This window comes from Bos taurus, chromosome 13 (assembly GCF_002263795.3).
Source record: "Bos taurus isolate L1 Dominette 01449 registration number 42190680 breed Hereford chromosome 13, ARS-UCD2.0, whole genome shotgun sequence".
NCBI classification, from domain to species: domain Eukaryota; kingdom Metazoa; phylum Chordata; class Mammalia; order Artiodactyla; family Bovidae; genus Bos; species Bos taurus.
This window is the reverse complement of record NC_037340.1, coordinates 21,689,112-21,711,927: the sequence shown is the minus strand read 5'-3', so window position 1 is coordinate 21,711,927 and position 22,816 is coordinate 21,689,112. Positions and strand designations below refer to the sequence as shown.

Sequence of the window (22,816 nt, the reverse complement as noted above, 5' to 3'; positions counted from 1 at the left end):
TTGCGACCCCCATGGACTGCAGCATGCCAGGCTTCCCTGTCCTTCGCCATCTCCTGGAGCTTGCTCAAACTCATGTTCATTGAGTCAGTGATGCCATCCAACCATCTCATCCTCTGTCATCCTCTTTTCCTTCTGCCTTCAATCTTTCTCAGCATCAGGGTCTTTTCCAATGAGTCCGCTCTTCACAGCAGGGAGCCAAAATATCGAAACTTCAGCTTCAGCAACAGTTCTTTCAATGAATATTCAGGGTTGATTTCCTTTAGGATGGACTGGTTTGATCTCCTTATAGTCCAAGGGACTCTCAAGAGTCTTCTCCAACACCACAGTTCAAAAGCATAATTCACGATAAATTATTTAGTTTAGTTGTTTTATAATGCTGTCCTAAAAATCACACTATTTTGAATTGGTGGAAAAATAATCTATAGTTTAATTTATTATGATTTCAACCCAATTATCATTGCTAAATTAAAGTTTATAGTCTCTGTCTCTATAAATAGACTTAAGTATTTATTTTAACCAAAGTCAGACACTAAAGTCAAAAAGAAGAAATTATTTAACAAAAGTCAGATACTAAAGTCAAAAAGAAGAAATTATTCAACCGTTGGTATTATAAGTAGAGCAACCTTCTTTTAAAGAGCTAACAGAAAGAAAGACTTGGAATACTTAAAACATATATCGTGTTCTTAAAGCAACATAATTCAGGTTTAAAGACACCCAAGTAGACTGTAGTTCTGTGGGTTTTTATTTATTTATTCACTTGATTCTTTCATCTTTTAAGGATCTCCCTGTGGAATTTCATACACAAGTGTAAATTATATGTGTGTGTGCGCTTGGTCCTTCAGTTGTGTCCGACTCTTTGTGACCCCAGAGCCCGTCAAGTTCCTCTGTCCATGGAATTTTCTCCATTTCCTCCTCCAGGTGATCTTCCCAACCCAGGGATCAAACTCACACCTCTTGCTTCTCCTGCACTGGCAGACAGATTCTTTACCAATGTACAACCCGAGAAGCCCCATAAAAAATATATATACATATAAATATGTATGATAAAAATATAATATGAATATATATAAAATTTATTTCATGGCTTTATGCACCATTAAAAATAATGAGTTATGGTATGGTAATTAAGGGGCTTCCCTGGTGGCTCAGATGATAAAGAATCTGCCTGCAATGTGGGAGACCTGGGTTTGATCCCTGGGTTGGGAAGATGCCCTGGAAGAGGGCATGGCAACCCACTCCAGTATTCTTGCCTGGAGAATCCCCATGGCTAGAGGAGCCTGGTGGGCTACAGTCCCTGGGGTCACAAAGAGTTTGACATGACTGAGTGACTAAGCACAGCACATGGTAATTAAGAAGCAATTAGAGCAGAGAATTCAGTGAGATATTAAATATTTTATTCACTATTTTTAATAATTCTTCCTGATGAAGAAAATATTTTATTAATTTAAAAACACTATAGTCTTGCCTGGAGAATTTCATGGACAGGGAATCCTGGTGAGCTACAGTCCATAGTGTTGCAAGGAGTTTGACATGACTGATGCAACTTAGCATATACATATACACACACACACACACATATACATGTTATCCAGAAAAGTAAATGAAAGATTATAAAGAGATCTTATTTTGGTAACTGCATAAATAAAAGAATCACCATAAACTTAAACTGATGTCTCAGAAACATTCAGTGATGGACATGAATAAAATTCCAGCATTTTAGACAGATACACAAAAAGTGTCTTTTTAAAAAATGCAAATGATTTTCACCTTTTTTCACATGGCTATATTTCTGGAAAGTTGCCATCTAATAAAACAACTTCTTTAAGGAGAGTGTCAAACCATTTAAGCTGGATTTTGCCTCATCTTTTCTTCACAGTAGTTCATCAAAAGTGAATGCCCCCTTTTGCCTCCTCTAAGAAATAAAAATAAATATTTTCTTTCAAGAACCTACTTTTTCCTGGAGTTTACTAAAGAATGCCTTAAGGGCAACACTCAGTTATGAAAAAAAAAGAAATGTGACTTCAAGATAAAAAAAGATCCATGGGTCTATGAAATGAATTCTCTATTTACTACACAGGTTAGTCAATGAATCATGTCTTCTTGTCTTCCAAGTGCTATTCACTAGGCAGCTGTAAAGCAAGATGCCAAACTTTTAGTAAACACTTTTTTTCTCCCCAGCAGCAGCCTCTTGAATCCTTGCCTAGCTCCTTTCCTCTGGTTTCTTTCCTGGCAGCACTCCTGATTGCCAGGAAAAGTTAAGGGCCACAGCTGCCTGTCTTTCTTTCATCTCACTCTCCATGGGTCCTTGTTATTCACAAATATTTCTTGGGGTGAGGAATTCCTTGAATGACAAACTGCTCAGGAGCCTGTGGTTATGTGGGTGCTATAGCAGCACAGCCCACAGGCCAGATTAGTCCCGAGTTCAAGTCTTGGCTCTGAAACTGGCTGTCACATGCCCCAAGTGAACTGTTTCACCATGCTGTGTTTCTGTCTCTGCACTGGAGTTGCCTCCAAAAATGGTGGAGGGGAGAAAGGACACTGGCCACTTAGCTTTCAGGAACAGTGTGCATGTGCGTGCTCAGTAGTGTCTGACTCCTTGTGACCCCAGGGACTGCAGCCTGCCATGCTCCTCTATCCATGGAACTTTCCAGGCAAGAATACTGGAGTAGGTTAAAGTATTTAGGAATAGAGGGGCATTTTCAATAGTGATATATGATAGTATTTAACAGTGGGCAAACATTTATGTCTATAACCCATATTCATTCTGTATTATAAAACCACAGAATCTATGCCTAGAAATGTTCAGCAAACATTAAATTTCATGTAGAACCCAAGGCATTTTAATTCTTCCAAAGAAATAGCAGCTTCATGAAAATCTATTAAAAATTAAGGAACATGTGCTTATTTGAATATTTGTTCTTTGCTATTTTATTTCAATATAATGAACCCGATTTCCAAAAAGGACTTTTAAGCATGTTATTCATTCATGTATAATGAGATAGGTTTTAGTCAAACTCAAGTATCTGTTTGAAAATTACTGAGAGAAGCCAGATAGGTCAATGCAAATGAAAGCCATCTAGAAAAAATCAAAAGAAAATGCTCAGTTTAAGACCTGAAGAGGATGACAGAGAAATATAGAAGATAAGTTTATGAAAAATAGACTATTCTGCCAAATGAGTAAAGAGTGACTGTCTCAGGAGAATGGAACTCTTAGCCCCGATCCTCTAAGACACGAGGTGTAAATAGTCAGCTCAATTATTATTTAATTACACAATATATGAAGTCATGATTTGGTTTACCATCAAGACTTCCTCATTCTCAACTACTTTTCTCTTGATTTTAATCACTTGAGTCACATTCACTGAGCATTCCATGTAACAATGAATTTTTAGAATTTAATCCTTGTTTCATCCCATTTTCTTTCTATAAGAAAAAGTTTAAAAGCTAAAGTCCAGGTAACATATGAGGAAGAGTGTTTGCATCCACATAATACAAAGATAATAGCTACTGTCATTATTATCTTCACTAAAACAAGACAATAGCAAGGACAGCTACATAAAGCGGGGTACACCTTTGGGCAATGATTTTGGCAGTATTTGTTAAGTGCCTTTAAGATGTTTCTTTCTTTCATGAGATCACACTTCGGGGCATCTGTTCTAGGAACATAATGTATGTCCTTAGATACACATCTTCCTGGGCTTCTCTACTGGTGCTAATGGTAAAGAGCCTGCCTGTCAAGGCAGGAGACATAAGACACATGGGTTTGAACCCTAAATTGGGAAGATCCCCTGGAGGAGGGCATGTCAACCCATTTCAGTAATCTAACTTGGAGAATCCCATGGACAGAGGAGCCTGGTGGGCTACAGTCCATAGGGTTGCAAAGAGTCAGACATGACTAAGCAACTTAGCACGCATGCACACATCTTCCTACATGGCTACATACAGCGTGTGAAGCAAGCCCCTTTCCACAGAGAGACAGCATAGCCTAGAGGTTAAGGGCATGATTCTGGAGAGCCTGGGCTGAAACTCTGACTCCACCATGGACTAAATACATGATACTGAGCAAGCTGCTTAAATTCTGTGCCTTATGGTCCTCATCTATGACATGGAGACCATTTTAGTGCCTCACAGTTCTCTGTGAGGACTAAATGAGATAATAAATACAAGTCATTTTCACCAGTGAATTTAGTAAATGTTCACTGTTATCATTATCATGTTCATTATCATGTTCATGGGGCCAATTATAAGAGCAAACAATGGTAAGAACCCCAAATGCACCAGAATACAAGATGGGTGCATAAACTGTGGCCTATCCACTTAAGGGCCAAGTTATTAAATTGTCATATGGAGTGAAGTAAGTCAGGGAAACAGAAATATCATATGACATCCTTTATATGTGGAATCTACAAAGAAATGATACAAATGATCTGACTTAAAAAACAGAAAGAGACTCACAGACTTAGAAAACAAACTCATGGCTGCCAGTGGGGAAGGGATAGTTAAGGACTTTGGGAAGGTTATGTACACACTGCTATATTTAAAATGGATACCCAACAGAAAGCTATTGTATCAATGTTATGTGCCAGCCTGGATGGGAAGAGGGTTTGACGGAGAATGGATACATGTGCATGTATGGCTGAGTCCCTTCACTGTTCATCTGAAACTATCACAAAATTGTTACTTGTTTATATCCCAGTATACACTGTTTCTGGTATTAAAAAAATAAATTAAAATAAAATTAAAAAAAATTCATCACAGCATACACTTTTTTTTAGCATGGAAACCAATTTTTATAAGTGTTTAATGCAGTCTGGATTTCGTGGTGAAATACACAAGAAACATACTGGGTCACATTTTAACATCATGGACATTGGGATGTGTCTTAAAGTCAAGGGCATATCCCAGTTTAATGAGAAGTGTGTGATGCAGTTCACATTTGATTCAATCTGTGATAGGAAGAATAAGGGCCTCCCAATGATGTCCATGTCCTAACTGCAAAAACGGGTCAACCACCAGATAGGCGAAACAGACTTTGTAGATGTGATTAAACTAAGGCCCATGACCTGGGGGGGTTATCTGGGATCACAAGGGGCCTGACGAGAAGACGGTAGGGGTTGGAGTTAGTAATAGAAGATGTGATGACAGAAGCAGAGATGGAATGATGAGAAGAAGGGGCCAGGAGCCAAGAAATGCATGCAGCCTCTAACAATTGCAAATGGTAAGGAAATGATTCTTCCTAAAGCCTCTAGAAGGAGTCAGTTCCGCCAACACTTTGACTTTAGCCTAATGAGACTGAGTTTGGATTTCTGACCTTCAGAACTGTAAGAGACTGTGTGTTGTTTTAAGCTATCAGGTTCATGGTAATTTGTTACAGCAGCAATAGAAAACTAATGCACAGTTGAATTGGTTGAAATAAGGTTCTTTTTACTTCAAGGCATTGTAAATAATGTTAGGCCCTTGGTGTTTCTGAACTCTCTTCACAGCATATGGGACAATCAACTTAAAGCTGTTGAATGAATGTTGAATGGAATAGCATACAGCCATCAGAATGATGTTTCAAAAATAAAAAGTATAAATTTGCATGTCAGTTAAATCATAATTATACTAAGTAGGCAGACACCAAGTTATGCATGTAAAAATTACAGAAAAACACAGTTATAGTGATTAGTTCTGTACATTAGGACTCTAAATGACTTTACTTTTTGCTTTTATGTTTCCACAGATTTTTTTTTTAATAATGAAGAGGTACAACTTTCTTAATGGAAAAAAGCACATGAAATTCGCCTAAAAAGCAGACAGTAGTATAATATAGAAGATGAAAAGCAATTTAGACAATATTGATAAACACAATCTCTTCATGCACCAATAGCTCTAATTTAGTTAGTAATTCAAATCTTTGAATTCATAGGTCTGGCATGTCAGTAAAACTGGGCAGTCATCATGCATTTCTGTTTTGATTTTGCAGACATGGATCAGCTTTAATAATAGTACAATTATGATGATTATCTTAAAAAATCATCTGCTGACCAGCCACTGTGAGATGCATGAGGACGGCAGGGTGTCAAAGAGCCAGTGATGGAGGCAGAATTATTGGCAAATGACTCAATGGCAAGAAAAAAGGCAAAGAGAAGAGAAGCTGGGAACCTGAGGAATAGGTGTGGAAAGACGAGGATTCTTCCTAGAACTGTGGCTCTTTGACCTTGGGGAAGGCGATCCACCACTCGGCCTGTCTCTTCCTTTGTGTTATGAGAGTATAGGACACAGGGCACTAAAAGGCTTAAACACGTGAGGGTTACAGCAGCAGCTTGGTGTCTGGTCAGTCACTGAAGATTTACAGCTTGTCACCTGTCAGCCCTTGGAGCAATGCAGTCATAACCTTGGGAAATGACCTTTCTTCCATCAGAATTAAGATGGAAGCACATCAACAAGACTTAATATGAATTTTCCAACCAAACACAATGTCTCATCATTATACAATTATTACGACTTTGGCTTCCCTAGTGGCTCAGACGGTTAAGAATCTGCTTGCAATAAGGGAGACCTGGGTTTGATCCCTGGGTCAGGAAGATCCCCTGGAGAAGGCAATGGCTTTCCCACTCCAGTAAGTCATTAAATTATCACTTTAAATGAGAATGCCAGTTTTGGAAGACATTGTGTGTGAAAATTTAGTGGAAGTTTGAAATATCCTAGGATATTTATCTTTTTTCTAGAAAGTACTTATAGAATACCCTTATTTGAAAGAGATTTCAGTTATTTAATTGAAATCTCGAGGAAGTTAGAAGTCTTCAGGGTGGAATAAATCACCTATATATTTAATGCAAAACAGAAAGGTAAATACCAGAGAAATATATAGATGTATTACTATGGATAGAATTTCAGAGGAAAGAGAGAATATGTGCGGCTGTCCTGGCAGAGCGATGGTAAGGAAAGCTTACAGGGTACATGGTGTTGAAGGCTACTGGGATCCAGAATTCAAAGACTGAAGTGTAAGAGGGGACTTTCTCGGTGGAAGGAACAGAAGGAGCAACGTCTTGGTGGCATAGAGAATTTGGGGTGCGTGTGGAGAAGAACATGAAGTGAATTGGATGGTACTGAACTCCATGTTGAAGGCGGCTCAGATGGTAAAGAATCTGCCTGTGATGCAGGAGACCCGGGTTCAATCCCTGGGTCTGGAAGATCCCCTAGAGAACAGAATGGCAGCCCACTCCAGTATTCTTGCCTGGAGAGTTCTATGTACAGAGGAGCCTGGTGGGTTACAGTCCATGGGTGGCAAAGAGTCGGACACAACTGAGCAACTAACATGAATTCCAAGTTGAGGAGCTATGGGATTAAAAACCGAACTGACAGACAAGATGGAAACAGCCAAGGTCTTGAAGGAGGTCTGAGAAGACTGCACTTCACTCCACAGACAGCTGAGAGCCATAGGGGACTTCTGAACAATTCTTTAATTGATCTGCATTCACTTTCCACTGGTACAGAGGCCAAAGGTAAATCTGTAGTTTAAAGGTCATCACAATTTCTCACTTAACACGTGAATAAAATTCTAAGTGACTATCTGTATATCACCTGGTGAGCTGGAGAAGATTTAAACTTTTCAAGTTGGAAGCTCTGAGGGAGGTTTCCTTCACTGCTCTAGTATTTATGTTGTGTTGAAGAGCATTGGCTCCATGATGTTGGGATGGAAGCCATGCACACAGAGGGACCAGGAAGCCAGTTGTCTGAGAGATAGAAGGTGACTTGGTCACATGGACCTTATCCTGTGGCCCCCAGGCTTCCCAGTCTCAGGCCTCCTGGATACCAGGGCTTGGCTCTGGCCCTTTGTACACCAACGCTGTTCCTCCTACCTATTGCTCTTGGGCACTGGCATGTTGTACATGCAAACACAACACTCATTTGGCTTGGTGCTCTCACTGTGTTTGAATGAGTGTGTGTGCATGCATATGCATTTATATATATATTGATAAATGTATAAAAACACACACGTTCACACAAAATGGCAATGGCACATACCATTATCTTATTGTTATAACTGTTATTTTGTAGGGAAATCTATATTTTTCCTAAATGTTTTGTAAGCATTTTAAGAGCAGGCCCATCATAGTGTACTATGAACCCAGCTAATACTCAGTATTTATCGATTAGTTGATTTAAGCTAAGTCCCTCAGCCTGTGGCACATGGTACATTCCTTTTAGGATCAGAAGAACAGCTGGTTCACATACTTGCTGTAATGAGACAAAAAATATGGTTTCTATTTTCTTTTAGGTCTGGAAAAGGCAAGATGGCTTATTTCTTTAAAAGCTCCTGAGATAAGGTAACTGAACTCAGCACATGAAAGCCATCCATCAATACACGCGTGCGTGCGTGCGTGCGTGCGTATGTGAAACCAGCCAGCTCCCAAGTGCAAAGTGGAGAAAATGTGCTAAATATTAAATGCAGGTGGTGTTAGCAAATGGCTACAGTTCATCAGTTGGCAAGGTTTTCACGTACTCTACTTGACACTTACCTCGATAAAGAAGATGCTGGCTGCTGATGTCGGGTGGTGATACATATAGACTGTCACAAGGATGGCCGCGGCTATAATGAGGACCAGGATGAGAATCCCGACGATGAGACCGGCATGAAGGGCTCCTCCTTTCTTCTCGGCTGCACTGTCATCTGTAGAGGCTGGAAGAACAGCACCGCTGTCAGACATTCATGGGTGCACTCATAGATCTGCATTTTCACTCAGGGGGATATTCATATTCTTAATAAAGTACCAGTGAATTTTTTTTTTTTTTTTACTTTCTGAACGACTTTTCTTTTCCGCAACACCAATTTTAGAAGTTAGGTGCTTGGCAAATGAAAAACCCATACTCTTAATGATTAAAAGCACATTTATAACTGTGTTTTAATTTATGGTTCAATAGTCTTTATTCTGTTAAATAAGGCAAAATTAATAGCCTTTATTCTAAAAGTACTGGGGAAAATCTAAAACTCTAATTAACTGTGTAATAAATTTAACTTTGATCTTTCTCATTAAACCACTGGCACTGTTACCTATGGAAAAATTGATTACTTTTTGAAATCTCCTCTCTCATTTTCTTTTGGAAAATGTGAACTGAAGAGTACCAAACATCTTTTGGTGGGCTACACAGGCATTTTGAGAAAGTCTGTGCATGAGTTCAAAGGATTATTTTCAAACTCTGTTTTAAACTGAAATGCTCTATAAAAGTGTAACAGATGGATGCTAAATGACCCGCAAATAGTTTATCACTATCTAAAGGGAACACACAGCATATGAAAATATTCTACTATGCCACAGACTAATATCATTTTCTGTAATTTTTACTAAGATGCTCTCCATTGTAATATCCATTTCAGAGAGTAAGGAAAAAGGAGAAATTAAATTTTGAAAGCAATAATTAGCCAAGCCAAGCCAAGCAACCAAATAAAGCCAATCTCTAAAGTCTTCTCTTGTTCTAAGATTCTATAATATTTGATGTCTACTCAGGCATTTAGAGGAGATATTCTTAAATTATGTGCACCAGGAAATTGTACCTTATTACATAATATGATGGGTATTTTTGAATCATTAGACAATTCTTTAAGACTCATAGAAGTTCTAGAACAGTGATTCCTAATCCTTTCATTAGCAATTTACATCTTTGTTATTTCCAACTTTTGCATCTATGTTTTAAACATTTTTTGGTCTATTAAACCTCAATTAATAAGCACTGATTTATTTCTTTTATCATAATTTTATTAGTAGAAAAAAACCAGACATGACTATCTATCAGAATGTGTGGTAAATACAAGACAACAAAATTCCAAATAGAGAAAAGAAATATGAACTCCCAATTCTTCCCATCCATGCTTTCAAGTTTTGTTGCTATTATTTGTTTATTCTTTGCATGAGACCCATAGTTCGTATTCAGTAATTCTTCTCCATGTCTAATGGGCTTCTCTGTTGGCTCAGATGGTAAAGAATCTACCTGCCATGTGGGAGACCTGGGTTCGATCCCTGGGTTGGGAAGATCCCCAGGAGGGCATGGCAACCCACCCCAGTATTCTTGCCTGGAGAATCCCCATGGAGAGAGGAGACTGGCGGGCCACAGTCCACAGGGTCGCAAACAGTGGGACATGACTGAGCAACGAAGCACTGCACAGCACTCCACAGCTAATAAAGCTTAAATTCCTAAAGCTTTCCCTTAACATAACAGAAGTTCATTAGTCACGGAATGTATAATTTAGAGTAATCCATTATGTAAAAGTTCATTTTCAGAGGATTCTGGGAAGATGGTAGAGGAAGAAGTATCAGGAACATGTCTTCTCACATTGACAATAATTCAAATGGCAGAATCTGACAACTCTGGACTCTACTGAAGGCTTGTAACTTCCAGGAAGAAGGCTCACACTGCACGTTGTAGTTAATTCAAGCCAATTTCACCACTTAGGACAGTTGGCTGCTCAGCCATGGGGTGGGCAGCTACACACCTGCTCCTAATGTAGCCTGCTTAGTCTTTGGTTAGGCCCTCTCTCCATGTCAGTAACAGTAACTATGCCATAGGGTTGCTGTGAAAATCAAACATTTCATACATATTACATACATAAGAAAGCACCTAGCATACAATAAGTACTTAACTAATGTAGTTATTACATTATTATATTTTATATGAGGCAGATTGAGGCAAATTACACTGTCAGATTCAGGACACTGCATAAATTATGTTTTGCCCTTAATATTTGTTACTTTTAAGAGTCTGGCTTCATTCTTAAGTACTTGTATTACTGCATTTTGTACACTTGGCTTTTTTTTTTATTTTTAAAAGAGGGCGACAGATTCCTTTCATGGAAAAGTAGGATTAATTTAAAATGTTGCACACCGAGGAAACCAGAATTGAAAGAGATACGTGTACCCCAATGTTCATCGCAGCACTGTTTATAATAGCCAGCACATGGAAGCAACCTAGATGTCTATCAGCAGAAGAATGGATAAGAAAGCTGTGGTACATACACACAATGGAGTATTACTCAGCCATTAAAAAGAATACATTTGAATCAGTTCTAATGAGGTGGATGAAACTGGAGCCTATTATACAGGTGAAGTAAGCCAGAAAGAAAAACACCAATACAGTATACTAACGCATATATATGGAATTTAGAAATATGGTAACGATAACCCTATATGCGAGACAGCAAAAGAGACACAGATGTATAGAACAGTCTTTTGGACTCTGTGGGAGAGGGAGAGGGGGGATGATTTGGGAGAATGGCATTGAAACAGGTATAATATCATATAAGAAACGAATCACCAGTCCAGGTTTGATGCAGGATACAGGATGCTTGGGGCTGGTGCACTGGGATGACCCAGGGGGTTGGTATGGGGAGGGAGGAGGGTTCAGGATGGGGAGCATGTGTACACCCATGGCAGATTCATGTTGATATATGGCAAAACCAATACAATATTATAAAGTAATTAGCCTCCAATTAAAATAAATAAATTTAAATTAAAAAAAATAAAATGTTACTTTGGAGAATATGTGGCAAAAATATCTGCTAGAGTCACGAAAGAAAGTCTTGAATGTTTATTCAAATCTCATGTATAATTCCATCCAACTACCCCTCCTTCCATCCATTCATCCATCCATCTATCCATTTATCCATCCATCCTTCCATCCACCCATCCATCCCTCTTTATATCCATCCATCTCTTCTTCCATTCATGCATCCATGCATGCATGCATGCATTCATCCATCTTGCTCTCTTTTCATTCATGCATCCATCTATCCAAATAGCATCTGGTTCTATTTCTGGGATTAGTAATCTTTCAGAAGCATCATAAAGTCTAGTTTAATTTTGTGTGTGTGTGTATGTGAAGATGGGGAGGGGAAGGAAAAGACACCTGTGACTTGACCTTGGACTGTGATTTCTCAAATGGGCCAGAGACCCAGAGCCTGTTGAGAAGGCAGCAGGCAAGGGACAGTTATCTTAGGAAGGAAGAGGAGAGCTAGGGACATGTTTCACTCAAGAACTCAGCAGTTCTTGTCAATAAAACTATCTATGACTTGCAGGCCATATGTTGCCAATCTTTAGAATAAAAAATCATAATCATAACTGCATTTATTCCTTGAAATCCACTCACTCCTTTTATTTAGGCATAAATGCTTACACTCACAATGATTATTAATCTATATTTCTAATAATGGCTACTTATAATATCCTCCTTTACAAATTCTTCTTTGCAGTGCTGGTATGGATGTTAAGACACCATTTCATATCTAGTGAAACCTGTACAGAATGTAGTTTGTTACAAGCCAAGAAGCATTTTAAAACATCTTTGGATGATGATGATTTTAACAAAATAAACTATCTTCATGGATTTTCACAATATTACTAACCAGTAGACAGAAGAAATACTTAGGAACCCATGAATGTGCACATGACTTTAAGACGTGTCATAATTAGAACAAATCATTTAAGGAGAAATGTAGCAAATTTCAAAATATTACAGAGGTATCTTGGTGTCCCAAGCCCATGCTATTTCTAAATACTTCAGAAATAATCAAAATGAAGTGGCAAAAATTGTACTCATATTTCTGGAGAACTTACTCTTCTGCTCTCACTATTTAGCCAAGCTTTCTGCATCTCTATTCTAGCTGCTTTCTTTATTAACAGGTATTATGATGGCACATTAAGGAACATTAAATCTGGAGATAAAGTGAATACATCATTGATGTGCTTTGATTTCAAATTATTTCACTATTTGGTTTTCAGTTTGATACCACTTTTCAATTAAAGGGACTAGGGTTTACACACTTACGGGAAACTGCAAATAACACAGAGAACCCTCTGTGATAAAAATCATGATCACCTCAAACACAAGTTGAAATTTAAAAGGTTTAAGGAAGTGCTAGTAATTTCCATAATTGAAATTTAGTTCATTCACCTCGAGGGCAGACTGCTCAAATAAGTTGATTTCATTCCTCAGAAAAGACAATGAACAGAGATGTCATCTCTGACAATATTCATTCCTGAGGTACAGCTGATTATTCTTGGCAATCAGTAGAAAGAAGTAGGTCGAAGAAGACTCTGAACCTGTTTCAGGTACAAACTTCTAAAGTTCGTCAGAGTCTATATGAGTTGGGGGAATATTCAAAGAGGTCAGGAGGAATCTAGCCTGAAAACCAAGTTCTTATTCTAGTCTTAGAAATGTCTTATGCTCTTTCATTTACGCCCCAAAGTGAACAAAAGTTGAAGAATTACTCTTTCTCACACACATAGTATCACACAGAGGACAGCTCGAGTCTTTCATTGTTTACCTTTACCCTGTATATTTAAATACGATGAGTTAATGATAAGAGACAATAAGACCCCCCGAAGGGAGCCTCAGAGCCAAAAACAAAAGAGGAAATACATAAATATATTTGAAAAGGCTACCAAATCAAAGCCTTTTTTCTGCTCTCTTGTAGACATACTTTAAAACATAAATGAAGCACAGAAAATCAATAGTATCAAAGATAATACACTCCCATCTAATCCACAGAGTGACCTATCAGTTCTTATGAGTTTCTAACTTTTAGTGCTTTATAAAACACAGATCAATATTTAGACACAGAGAGGACTTTGAGAACTGTCAAATCAATCAAGGCATTATCCTATCTTTTGGTAAGTTTTATAGCTACCATGATAGCAAAGATGACAGATTTTTAAAAGGCTGCACATTCTGAAAATATCCAGGACCTCATGTAAATGTGTTTAATTTTCTGCACTCCAAGAAAAGTTCATAAAGTATTGATAAAAGATAAGATGAAAAAAAGTAGAAGAAAGACGATAGGAGGAAAGAAGGGAAAAAAAATTGACCTTTTGTTTCTTCAAGGTGTAGCATTTAATTTTAGACCACTATGTCTCCTAGGTCTTTCTACGTCTGTTATTTTTTTTTCAGTATTTATATGTATGTAGTATTATTAATGATATTTAGAAGTACAATTCTTGAATACATTAGAAGTTTTAATACACTGCTGAAATGATCATACCCACTTTTAAATCTTATCAGTAACTAAAGTCCAGCAATAAAGTAAAACTAAAGTAGAAACATTCCTTGTCTGAAATTTTATTCACTTTAAAGAGTTAGTTCTAAATCTAACTATTCTCTTGGCTTTTAAAAAAACCTATAAATTCCACAATATAATGTCTTTTGGGGGACCAAGAGGCTTTGGGAAAAGTCTTGCATGAATTTGTTCAAAAATCCATAAATCTTATACAGATGATGTCAAGTGTTCTTTTTTAACACTTCAGAATGAAATTGAACTACAAAATGCTTAAAATGTTAGTGTTGCATTTTTGGATTGAAAACACACGAGTTTCCCTGTGGAATATTATTGAACCCATTTATGAGCTACCAAATATAACAGCAGAAAATCAAGTAAAAGTAAAAATTTTCACTAAACTGACTTTTCCTTTGGAAGTTTCCCTTGCAACTGATCTCATTTCGTAGCTCACATAATTTCCTTCATGTCTCTTTTATTTTTATTTATTTTTTTTTTTTAATTTTCTACAAACATGATCATGACCTTGACTTCATTTAGAGTTTCTCTGGGTATTTTACATACCTTCTTATTTCTCATAATTCTCTTTGTTCTTTCATTTTCTTAATCATGGTGTCCCTATTTTTTCTTTTGGATGCTTACCAATCTGTCAATATTATTTGGGTATTAGGGTTCCTTGAAACTATTATACAAGCCATACTTAATCCACAATACGAATCACTGTGACCCTACATTCATTTATAATTCACATGATGACATCTCCTTAGGAGGGATTTGAGTAAGTACTGTGAAAAGATATTAAAATGGTGCACAAAACACAGCTAAGTGCATTATGTGTGGTGAGAATAATATTCTGGCAGGGGCAGCTGGCCCAGCTTCTCGTCTGCAGCCTGTGCTACTACAGAGCAGCTGTGAAATTTCATTCAGGGAAACATATAAAATGTTCTGGCTTAAAAGAGCTTAGGGTATGACAATCCTTTTTAAACAATAATCCGCTACCTTTTATCTCAGGAAAATAAGGCTAAATAAAATTTCCGTGAAATCATATTAAAAGAAATGCTTGATTCCATCAAAATGAGGGACTTTGGAGAGTAGTCACCACCCAGTCTGCTACTAGCTTTGTTATGTGATTAGTGCTTTTGTGCATGTGTGTGTGTGAGCATCAGAAACAGGGGATTCACCATATCTATGGCTACTGCAACACCAAAAGCAAATCCTTGTAATGATCCATTCTGGTTTTCATTTCTTATTTGTATGTGCTATGTTTTGTAATAATTGACCTGTGTCTCTAATATTTTCAGCAACCAAGATCTTTATAAGATCTAACTTTTAAAGTTTTCCTAACGTCAGCTTTCTATATCAAGTTGCCTTGCTTCTTCAGGGTTCAGGATGGGGAGCACATGTATACCTGTGATGGATTCATTTTGATATTTGGCAAAACTAATACAATTATGTAAAGTTTAAAAATAAAATTAAAAAAAAAGTATATTTAAAAATTGTTTTCTAAAAATCTCTACTTTTATAAAATAACTCACAGAAATCTTAGTACTTAAGTTTCCCATCTAAATAGTAAACATATTAAATATATATGACAAATATATTCACAATTACAATGGAATACCAAAGAAGAGGTTGACAATGTACTTTCAAGATCTGGGGGTACAGAAGAGAGTGACTCTTTATGCCATTTAATCCTGTCCATTTGAATTAAGTCCCTTATAGTAAAACAGTTCATTTATATACAAACATATGAATGAATATACAAATGCAATAAATGTTCACTTCCCTATCAAATCCATCATGTTTTCTGATCATAGAGAAGGAACCTTTTCACCTTGCTCCCGTCTGTGTGGAAAGATAGATGTGTGTCCAAACCACTTAGCTAATGTGAACCCTTGCTATTGCCATTTCTTTTAATCATGGCTGTCTTACCAAGTCAATATGAGGATTTCTTGAAATTATTCATGGAAATGGGAAGCTTAAGTGCATGCTGGATAAAGCAAGGATGTCTTAGTGAATAGCTTTTCCAGTGGAAAGATCAAGATCAATCTCCATGTACCTTCACTGTTGACCCCTTTGAAGGAAAACAAACCACCAAGCTCCGTAAGAGTTAACCTGTCTCTCCCCAGACTCCAGCAGTAACTGGGACATGGCCATGCCACATAGAATCTGCACACAGTATCTGAAAAACAAAAGCCCAGCTGCTGTGGTTTGGTAGGCTGTCTAAACAAAATTAACCTTATGGACAGCTTCTTTAGAAAACTGCTAAATATTAAGCCAGTCTCAAGTTCTTTGGCACCTGAGTTTATATTTACAATTAATGAGAACCTAAGTGCTTCCTATGAAAGCATGGGTTAACTTAGTTGCTGGAGATGTCAATTTGGCCCTTGTGGGTACCTCAGGATTGAACATTAGCCCTTGATGTTAACAACCACACAACCTTTTGCTATTTGTTGTGGCTGACATATGAAATCTCCCAGGAGGGTAAATGGGCAGGACTATATGAATGTATCTCAAAAAGACAGAATTGGAAATTGGAAAAAAATAAACTTGGGTAGAGCTTCGAACTATATTTTAATGTGTGTTACCAGAGCTAATAAACAGGCACATATATCAAGGGTGGAAAGAAAAAACTGAAACCACTTGAGGACCAGTTTTGAAGGGTATGTTTCACATCAGAACTGCCAAAACATGGCTCAGATAAGGGCTTTAATGGGGGCAAATTCAGCTGGCCTGCTTGGGAAGGAAGAAGCATGCTAAAAAAGTGTGTTTATCATGGCTGTCTTCCCTTAGGTCCTGGAATATCAAGTTTCCTGGAATACAGAGCTCCACACGTTGAATGTGGGATAGAATATGGTTACTTCTCGAGGTGAGCACTAGTCTCAGCCTTACCTTTCCCATTAAATCAGCTTTGTGAACTGGCCCCACACGTGGGTATAAAGCACTACTATGAATCTTACAGTCACCTGTCGACAGTTAACCTGTCGAGGGATGGGCTCAGAGGACCCACGGGGCTCATTCTGATCATGAACTGACACCTGGAGCTGTCTGTGTTTGCTGAGATCCTGGATGGCTTTAGTAGAGGCAGAGTGGCAGGCAAATGGCTACAGTGTCCACGCTTTCATTCAACATGCATTCAAGCTTCAGTGAGAGAAAGGATCCCATTTCTGTGAACAATTTCAAGGAGGCTTCATACTGACCTGGTGGTACAGCCGTGACTGAGCGGCGTGCAGGTGCTAAGGCTCCAGATTAGCTCAGTGGTTTGGACACACATCTGTCTTTTCACTCTGATAGGTACAGGGTGAAGAGGATTCTTCCGTTATATTCAGTGCCACAACTGGAGAAGCTCTCCCAGGTTGCAGGCCAGGATGGCTATGGGGAGCATAGCACATGCTCCGACAGCAGAGTGTTTAGTGTTGTAGCCAGGCTACATCCCTTACAGATTAGGGACCCCAGACAGAATACTTAAATCCCTGTCCTTCTGATATTTCATGCGTAAAATAGGATTATAGTATGACTTTCTTCATGGGGTACTCTAAGGATTAAATGAGATCAACATGCAAAACCCTTAGATGAATGTCTGGTGTACAGTAAATCCAATAATTGCAAGATAACTTTATCACTATTAGCAACTACATGGGACGATTCTAAGAATAATTTAAAGTAAACCATGAATCAAGTAATCAGAGGCATTACATTTTATGCTTATTAATTAGAGAAGCTTCTTTGTTAAGGATAAATCTTTTTGCTCTCTTTTGTTGAGAATTTTAAGAAGCTTGAAAAAATTTACTCATGAGAGTTAAGAAAAAACTATCTAGTTCATGAGAAGTACATCAACATTTCTGTTTTCTTTTTTTTCCCACTAAGGTAAAATTTGCAACCTTGAAATGCACAGATCTTATATACCAAAGAAATCATCAGCCAAACCAACATACAGACTATTTCCATGCCTTCAGAAAATTTTCAATCAATCAGTCGATTGATTCCATTCCCATCAATCCTGACCTTACCCTGCCATGGAAACCACTGTGCTGATTCCTCTTACTGTAGATTAGTTTCATCTATACTGAATTTCACATAAATCAGATCATATTATATATACTCTTTCATACCTGGCTTCTTTTACCTAAACTAATGATTTAAAGTTTTATTTATATTATTGCATGTATCAGCAGTTTATTATTTTTTTTCTGCTGAGTAGTAGTCCATCTTATGAAATATTTAATTTGTTTATTCTATTGACAAACACCTGGATTGTTTCAGTTATTGGCAATTATGAATACAGTTGTTATGAATATTCTGGTACAATACTTTTATGGCTATGCTTTCTTTTGAATACATAGAAGTAGAATTTCTGACTCATTTAGTAAAATTATTGGTATGCCTGAATTTGGTCTTCCATTTTGCTATTTGTTTCCTTCGTGTCCATCCATCATGTGGTCCATTTTTTCTTCCTCTCTTGCCTTCTTTAAGTTAAACAGATATTTCTTAGAATTCCATTTTAATTTAACTCTATATTAAAAAATTTTTTTTCTTTAGTAGTTGCTGAGCATAATGTTAAGACATGTTGAAATCACTTATTGAAATTTGATCCAATTAGTTGCTAATTCACTACTGTAACTGAAATAATAACATTCGGTCACAGTACTTACTGTTATGAATTAGTGTTAAATAATTAACGCCTGTCCTTGCTACCCAAGATACATTTTAAATCTTGCATGGTATTATTTGACCATGCAGAATAAAATTCAAGCAAAAATTAGTCTTAATGGAACAGTAAGCCAGTGAAAACCTAGCTGCTAAAAATATTAAACTAAATTTACCATTTAATAGATTCAAATACTGTCTTTAAAGCTTTATGTCTTAAAAAATAACATATTCTTTCTCTCAAAGAAAATTTCTTCTTTTTTTTTGTTTTTGGTTGCTTAAGCTGGATCAGCATATTTCATGATTCCTTGAATCAATAAGTATTGATTCAAGCACACATGAAAACATTTAGTGTTGATGTCACCAAAGCACAAGGATGGTCAACATGGTCAGCAGGCCCCAAATTCACATTGGCACACCCTTCATACATACATAGGAGGCTCCCTTTTCCATTTCCTTCAGAAATGTGCTATGGGTTATTTCAACTCCTGGACCCCATACTCTGACCTCTCCCACTCACTCTTGCCATATTGCTGTCTCCTATTACACTGAGAAAACAACAAGCCCAGAGGAATACCCTAGATTTCTCCCTGTTACCCATCTCCTCTCATCCACGTGGACTGACCCATCCCTGCTTACACATATATTGCTTCATTCTCAGTCATCTCTCACTCCTTTTCTTCATGTCTTTTTTTCTTCTCAACACCTCTAACATATAAATACACTCCTAAAACAAAACAACAGAAATCCTACTTCCCTTCTCACCAAGCTTCTTTAAATAGCAGCATGTCCCATTTGACTTCAATGTCCTTATTGCTCATCAACTTCTCAGATTCTCTCTGGGGACTGTGCATCTGTGGACTATAGAACTATCAGGTCAAGATCAACCAATGTCAACTTACTATTTAATTCAATGGTTACCTTTCTTTTTTTTTTTCCATTTGTCTTTGGCATTGTTCACTACTTGCTTCTTGAAATTGTCTTCTTGTTTTCTGTGAGTCCAGTTCTTCTGATTGTCTTGCTGTGTTTGAGTTCCCCTCCCTCCCCCACAAAATCTCAACTGCTGTGTTCCCTTACGGGCTTCCCAGGCGGTGCGAGTGGTAAAGAACCTGCCTGTCAATGCAAGTTAGCCATGACAGACGTGAGTTTGATCCCTGCGTCAGGAAGATCCCCTGGAGGAGGGCACAGCAACCTACTCCAGTATTCTTGCCTGGAGAATCCCATGGACAGAGGAGCTGGGTGGACTGCAGTCCATGGGGTCACACAGAGTTGGACATGACTGAAGTGACTTAGCATGCATGTACGTTTTCCCTCATTAGTCCTTTGACCTTTTCATTTTTACTTTATTCTTCTGTGATCTCATTCACTCTGATAATTTCAACTATCATTATATGCTGATGATGCCTAAATTTATAGTTTGTTTGTATTTCTTAAGTAAATTTCAGATTTGCATAGATTCTATCTTTCCCTGATGTCTCCAATGCTTCTTCATATTTATGAAGCATTGCCTCAGACCACCTGTTCTTGATGGAACTGTATGTGGGAATTGCCTGAGGGCTTAAAAAGTATTGATGCCTGGATCCCAGATCCCGAGGTTCAGATTTAAGTGTTACGGAGAACAGCCTGAGCACTGGGGTTCTTAGGAGCTAGAATAATAAAATGAGAATAACCAGATGATTCTTATGTACATAAAAAGTTGAAAAACACTACTCTAAACAAAATTTTAGAAGAGAATTTCTTAATCCATACGGGACATTCAAAATAATATTCTGAAGTGTAAGAAATGTTCATTATTATGGCACTTGTACACTTTCTTATACAATTAGTGCTATCATGAAAGTAGTCACACAGAGCAAAACATAAAACCAAATGCCAAGTTATTTTTACAGTTTTAGAAACAGTAAGTGATAGATACTCAATAGTCTGTCAAAAGGTAATAACGGTTTCCCTTTGCTTACAAGACTGTGATCGCTGCTAAAGAAAAAGATGAAAAAAAAAATAGCAAGGGAAGGTAGGAGAAAAAAGTGAAAGATAGGTGACTTTGATGATTTATGTATTAAAGTCAAAAAATAATGTGACTGAATGATAAATGAAACACTAGACACTTGATCTGTCACTACACACTAGGTAATAAAAATATAACCTTAGAAGTAGTCTAGTGAAAAAGTCAGAATAATGTTCTAACATTTTATCTTTGGATAAAAGGCCTTATATGTTCATAAGTAGGAGATTAAACACAACAGATTCAGAATTTAGACAAACCACTCCATAATTCATTCAAAGTAATATTTCTGTATTAACTCTTTAAAATTAATTATTTTGCAGATCTGTACTCCAGAATTAACTTGATCACATTCTGCAAACTGCTTAATGTAGTTACTTTAGCATCCTTTTGATGAAGACCCCACCTTCCGACTCAAGAACACAGCCTTTCAGAATCCAGGTTTAGCAGACTTCCTACCAATGAGAAGAAATGACGAACACAGTGCCACCTGCAAGACACACCAGTGATGTCTCGGGTGCTCATACTTTAAATATCATTAGTAATTAAGAACTTACATGCAAATATGTTTTTTAAAAAGAAACATGACTTTATCAGAAGGAAGAATCTTTCGAGGAACCAAGAGCGAATGCAGCTTTTGGTATTATTATCATAGTACCAAATCTCAGTCAACAAATTTTAAATAATAAAATTAATCATAGGATTTTAGAGCTTGATATAATTTTAACATCTGCAGTATAGCAGAATGGCACAACTTCATTTGCTAAATTGAGCTGAATCTGGTTGAAGATTTCACTTCTCAGTTAAGAGACTTTGCCATTGATTCAACTCACAGACCTATTTCGGCCCTAAATATAATTTTTTCCAGTTTGCATCTTGAAGGCATTTACATTTCTATTTAGGTGGTGAGTGTCATTTGGAAGCAACTAATTAAATACCAAAGAAGGCAGTCAATAGTGGCACCAGCTAAAAACATACAGCTAGGTAACTCCTTAAAAATGTGACTTTTCTAAACAAGCTTTTGCCAGAATTCGAAAACCCAAGGGAGATGTAGTTTTAAATGCTTATAACCATTATCCACAGAAATACATATTATTTAAAGAATACATTCTAGGAACCCCTTAATAGAGAATTAAACTTGAATTTCTCGAGAAACCTAGAAGGCTGAAAGAATTTAGTTTTTGAACATAAACAAAGAATACCCCTGCAGTTTGCAGAATACATGCCAGTGTTTCAGAAAGGACTCAGTTACACAGGGGGATCAATGCATTGGGATTTTCAAAGAAAGGATAAAATGAAAAGTAAGGCATAATTACATGGCAAAAGGAAATTTCATTTCTAAATACTTATACGTATAACCAGTTGTTATAAAAGAGGAAAAAGAATACTGGAGGTGGGAATGAAACTCCTTGGGTTGGCGTCTCCCATGTGAAGTTTCTAAGAGGACTGTACTACTCAGGAGCAGCCATACTGTGAGGCTGCCAGGGTCCTGGAATCCACTTTAAGACTAAGTAGATTCACGTGGCAGCTCTGCCACTTACCAGCCAGGTAACCTCACCTTTCTGTACCTCCATTTCCTCAGCTAAAAAATGGAAATATGGGCAGAACTAGTCACAGGGATGTTGTGTGAATTAAATGAGTTAATACAGGTACATTTAGAAGAGTGCTTGGAGCATAGGAAACAATAAATGTTTTTCCTCTGCTTTTTCTTCGATTCTCCTCCCCCCTCCCTCTCCTCCCCCTCCTCCTCCCTCTCCTCCCCCTCCTCCTCCCTCTCCTCCCCCTCCTCCTCCCTCTCCTCCCCCTCCTCCTCCCTCTCCTCCTCCTTCTCCTCCTCCTCTTACCTCCTTCTTCTTACCTGCCTTTCACATGAATAAGGAGCAGAAATGCTACTTAATTAGACATATATATTACTTGCAACTTAATACCATAAACACGCAAGTAGGAACATTTCAGTTGGAGACAAAATACTATCTGTATGTTGGTTCCTCTGAGTTTTTGTATTCAGCCATTTATAATGGCCAATCAGTGCTAACTTACTAATGGCACCTGCTTCATTAGGAGTCATTCTCTTTGTCTAGATATTTTTTTCAGTCTCTTTTCTCCAACTTATTTAGAGAACTGAGGATTTTCACTCAATG

The 22,816-nt window shown here is 37.5% G+C and overlaps 1 protein-coding gene across 7 annotated transcripts in view; it reads right to left on the bottom strand.

Annotated features, from left to right (window-relative positions):
• Positions 1–22,816, bottom strand: part of PLXDC2 (plexin domain containing 2) — a 430,201-nt gene that overhangs the window by 30,454 nt on the left and 376,931 nt on the right. For all 7 annotated transcript variants that reach the window (XM_005214189.5, NM_001077928.1, XM_015473986.3 and 4 more), the window contains one exon: positions 8,505–8,665. In XM_005214189.5, coding sequence (XP_005214246.1) covers positions 8,505–8,665 — 161 coding nt within the window. The remainder of the gene's footprint in view (positions 1–8,504; positions 8,666–22,816) is intronic.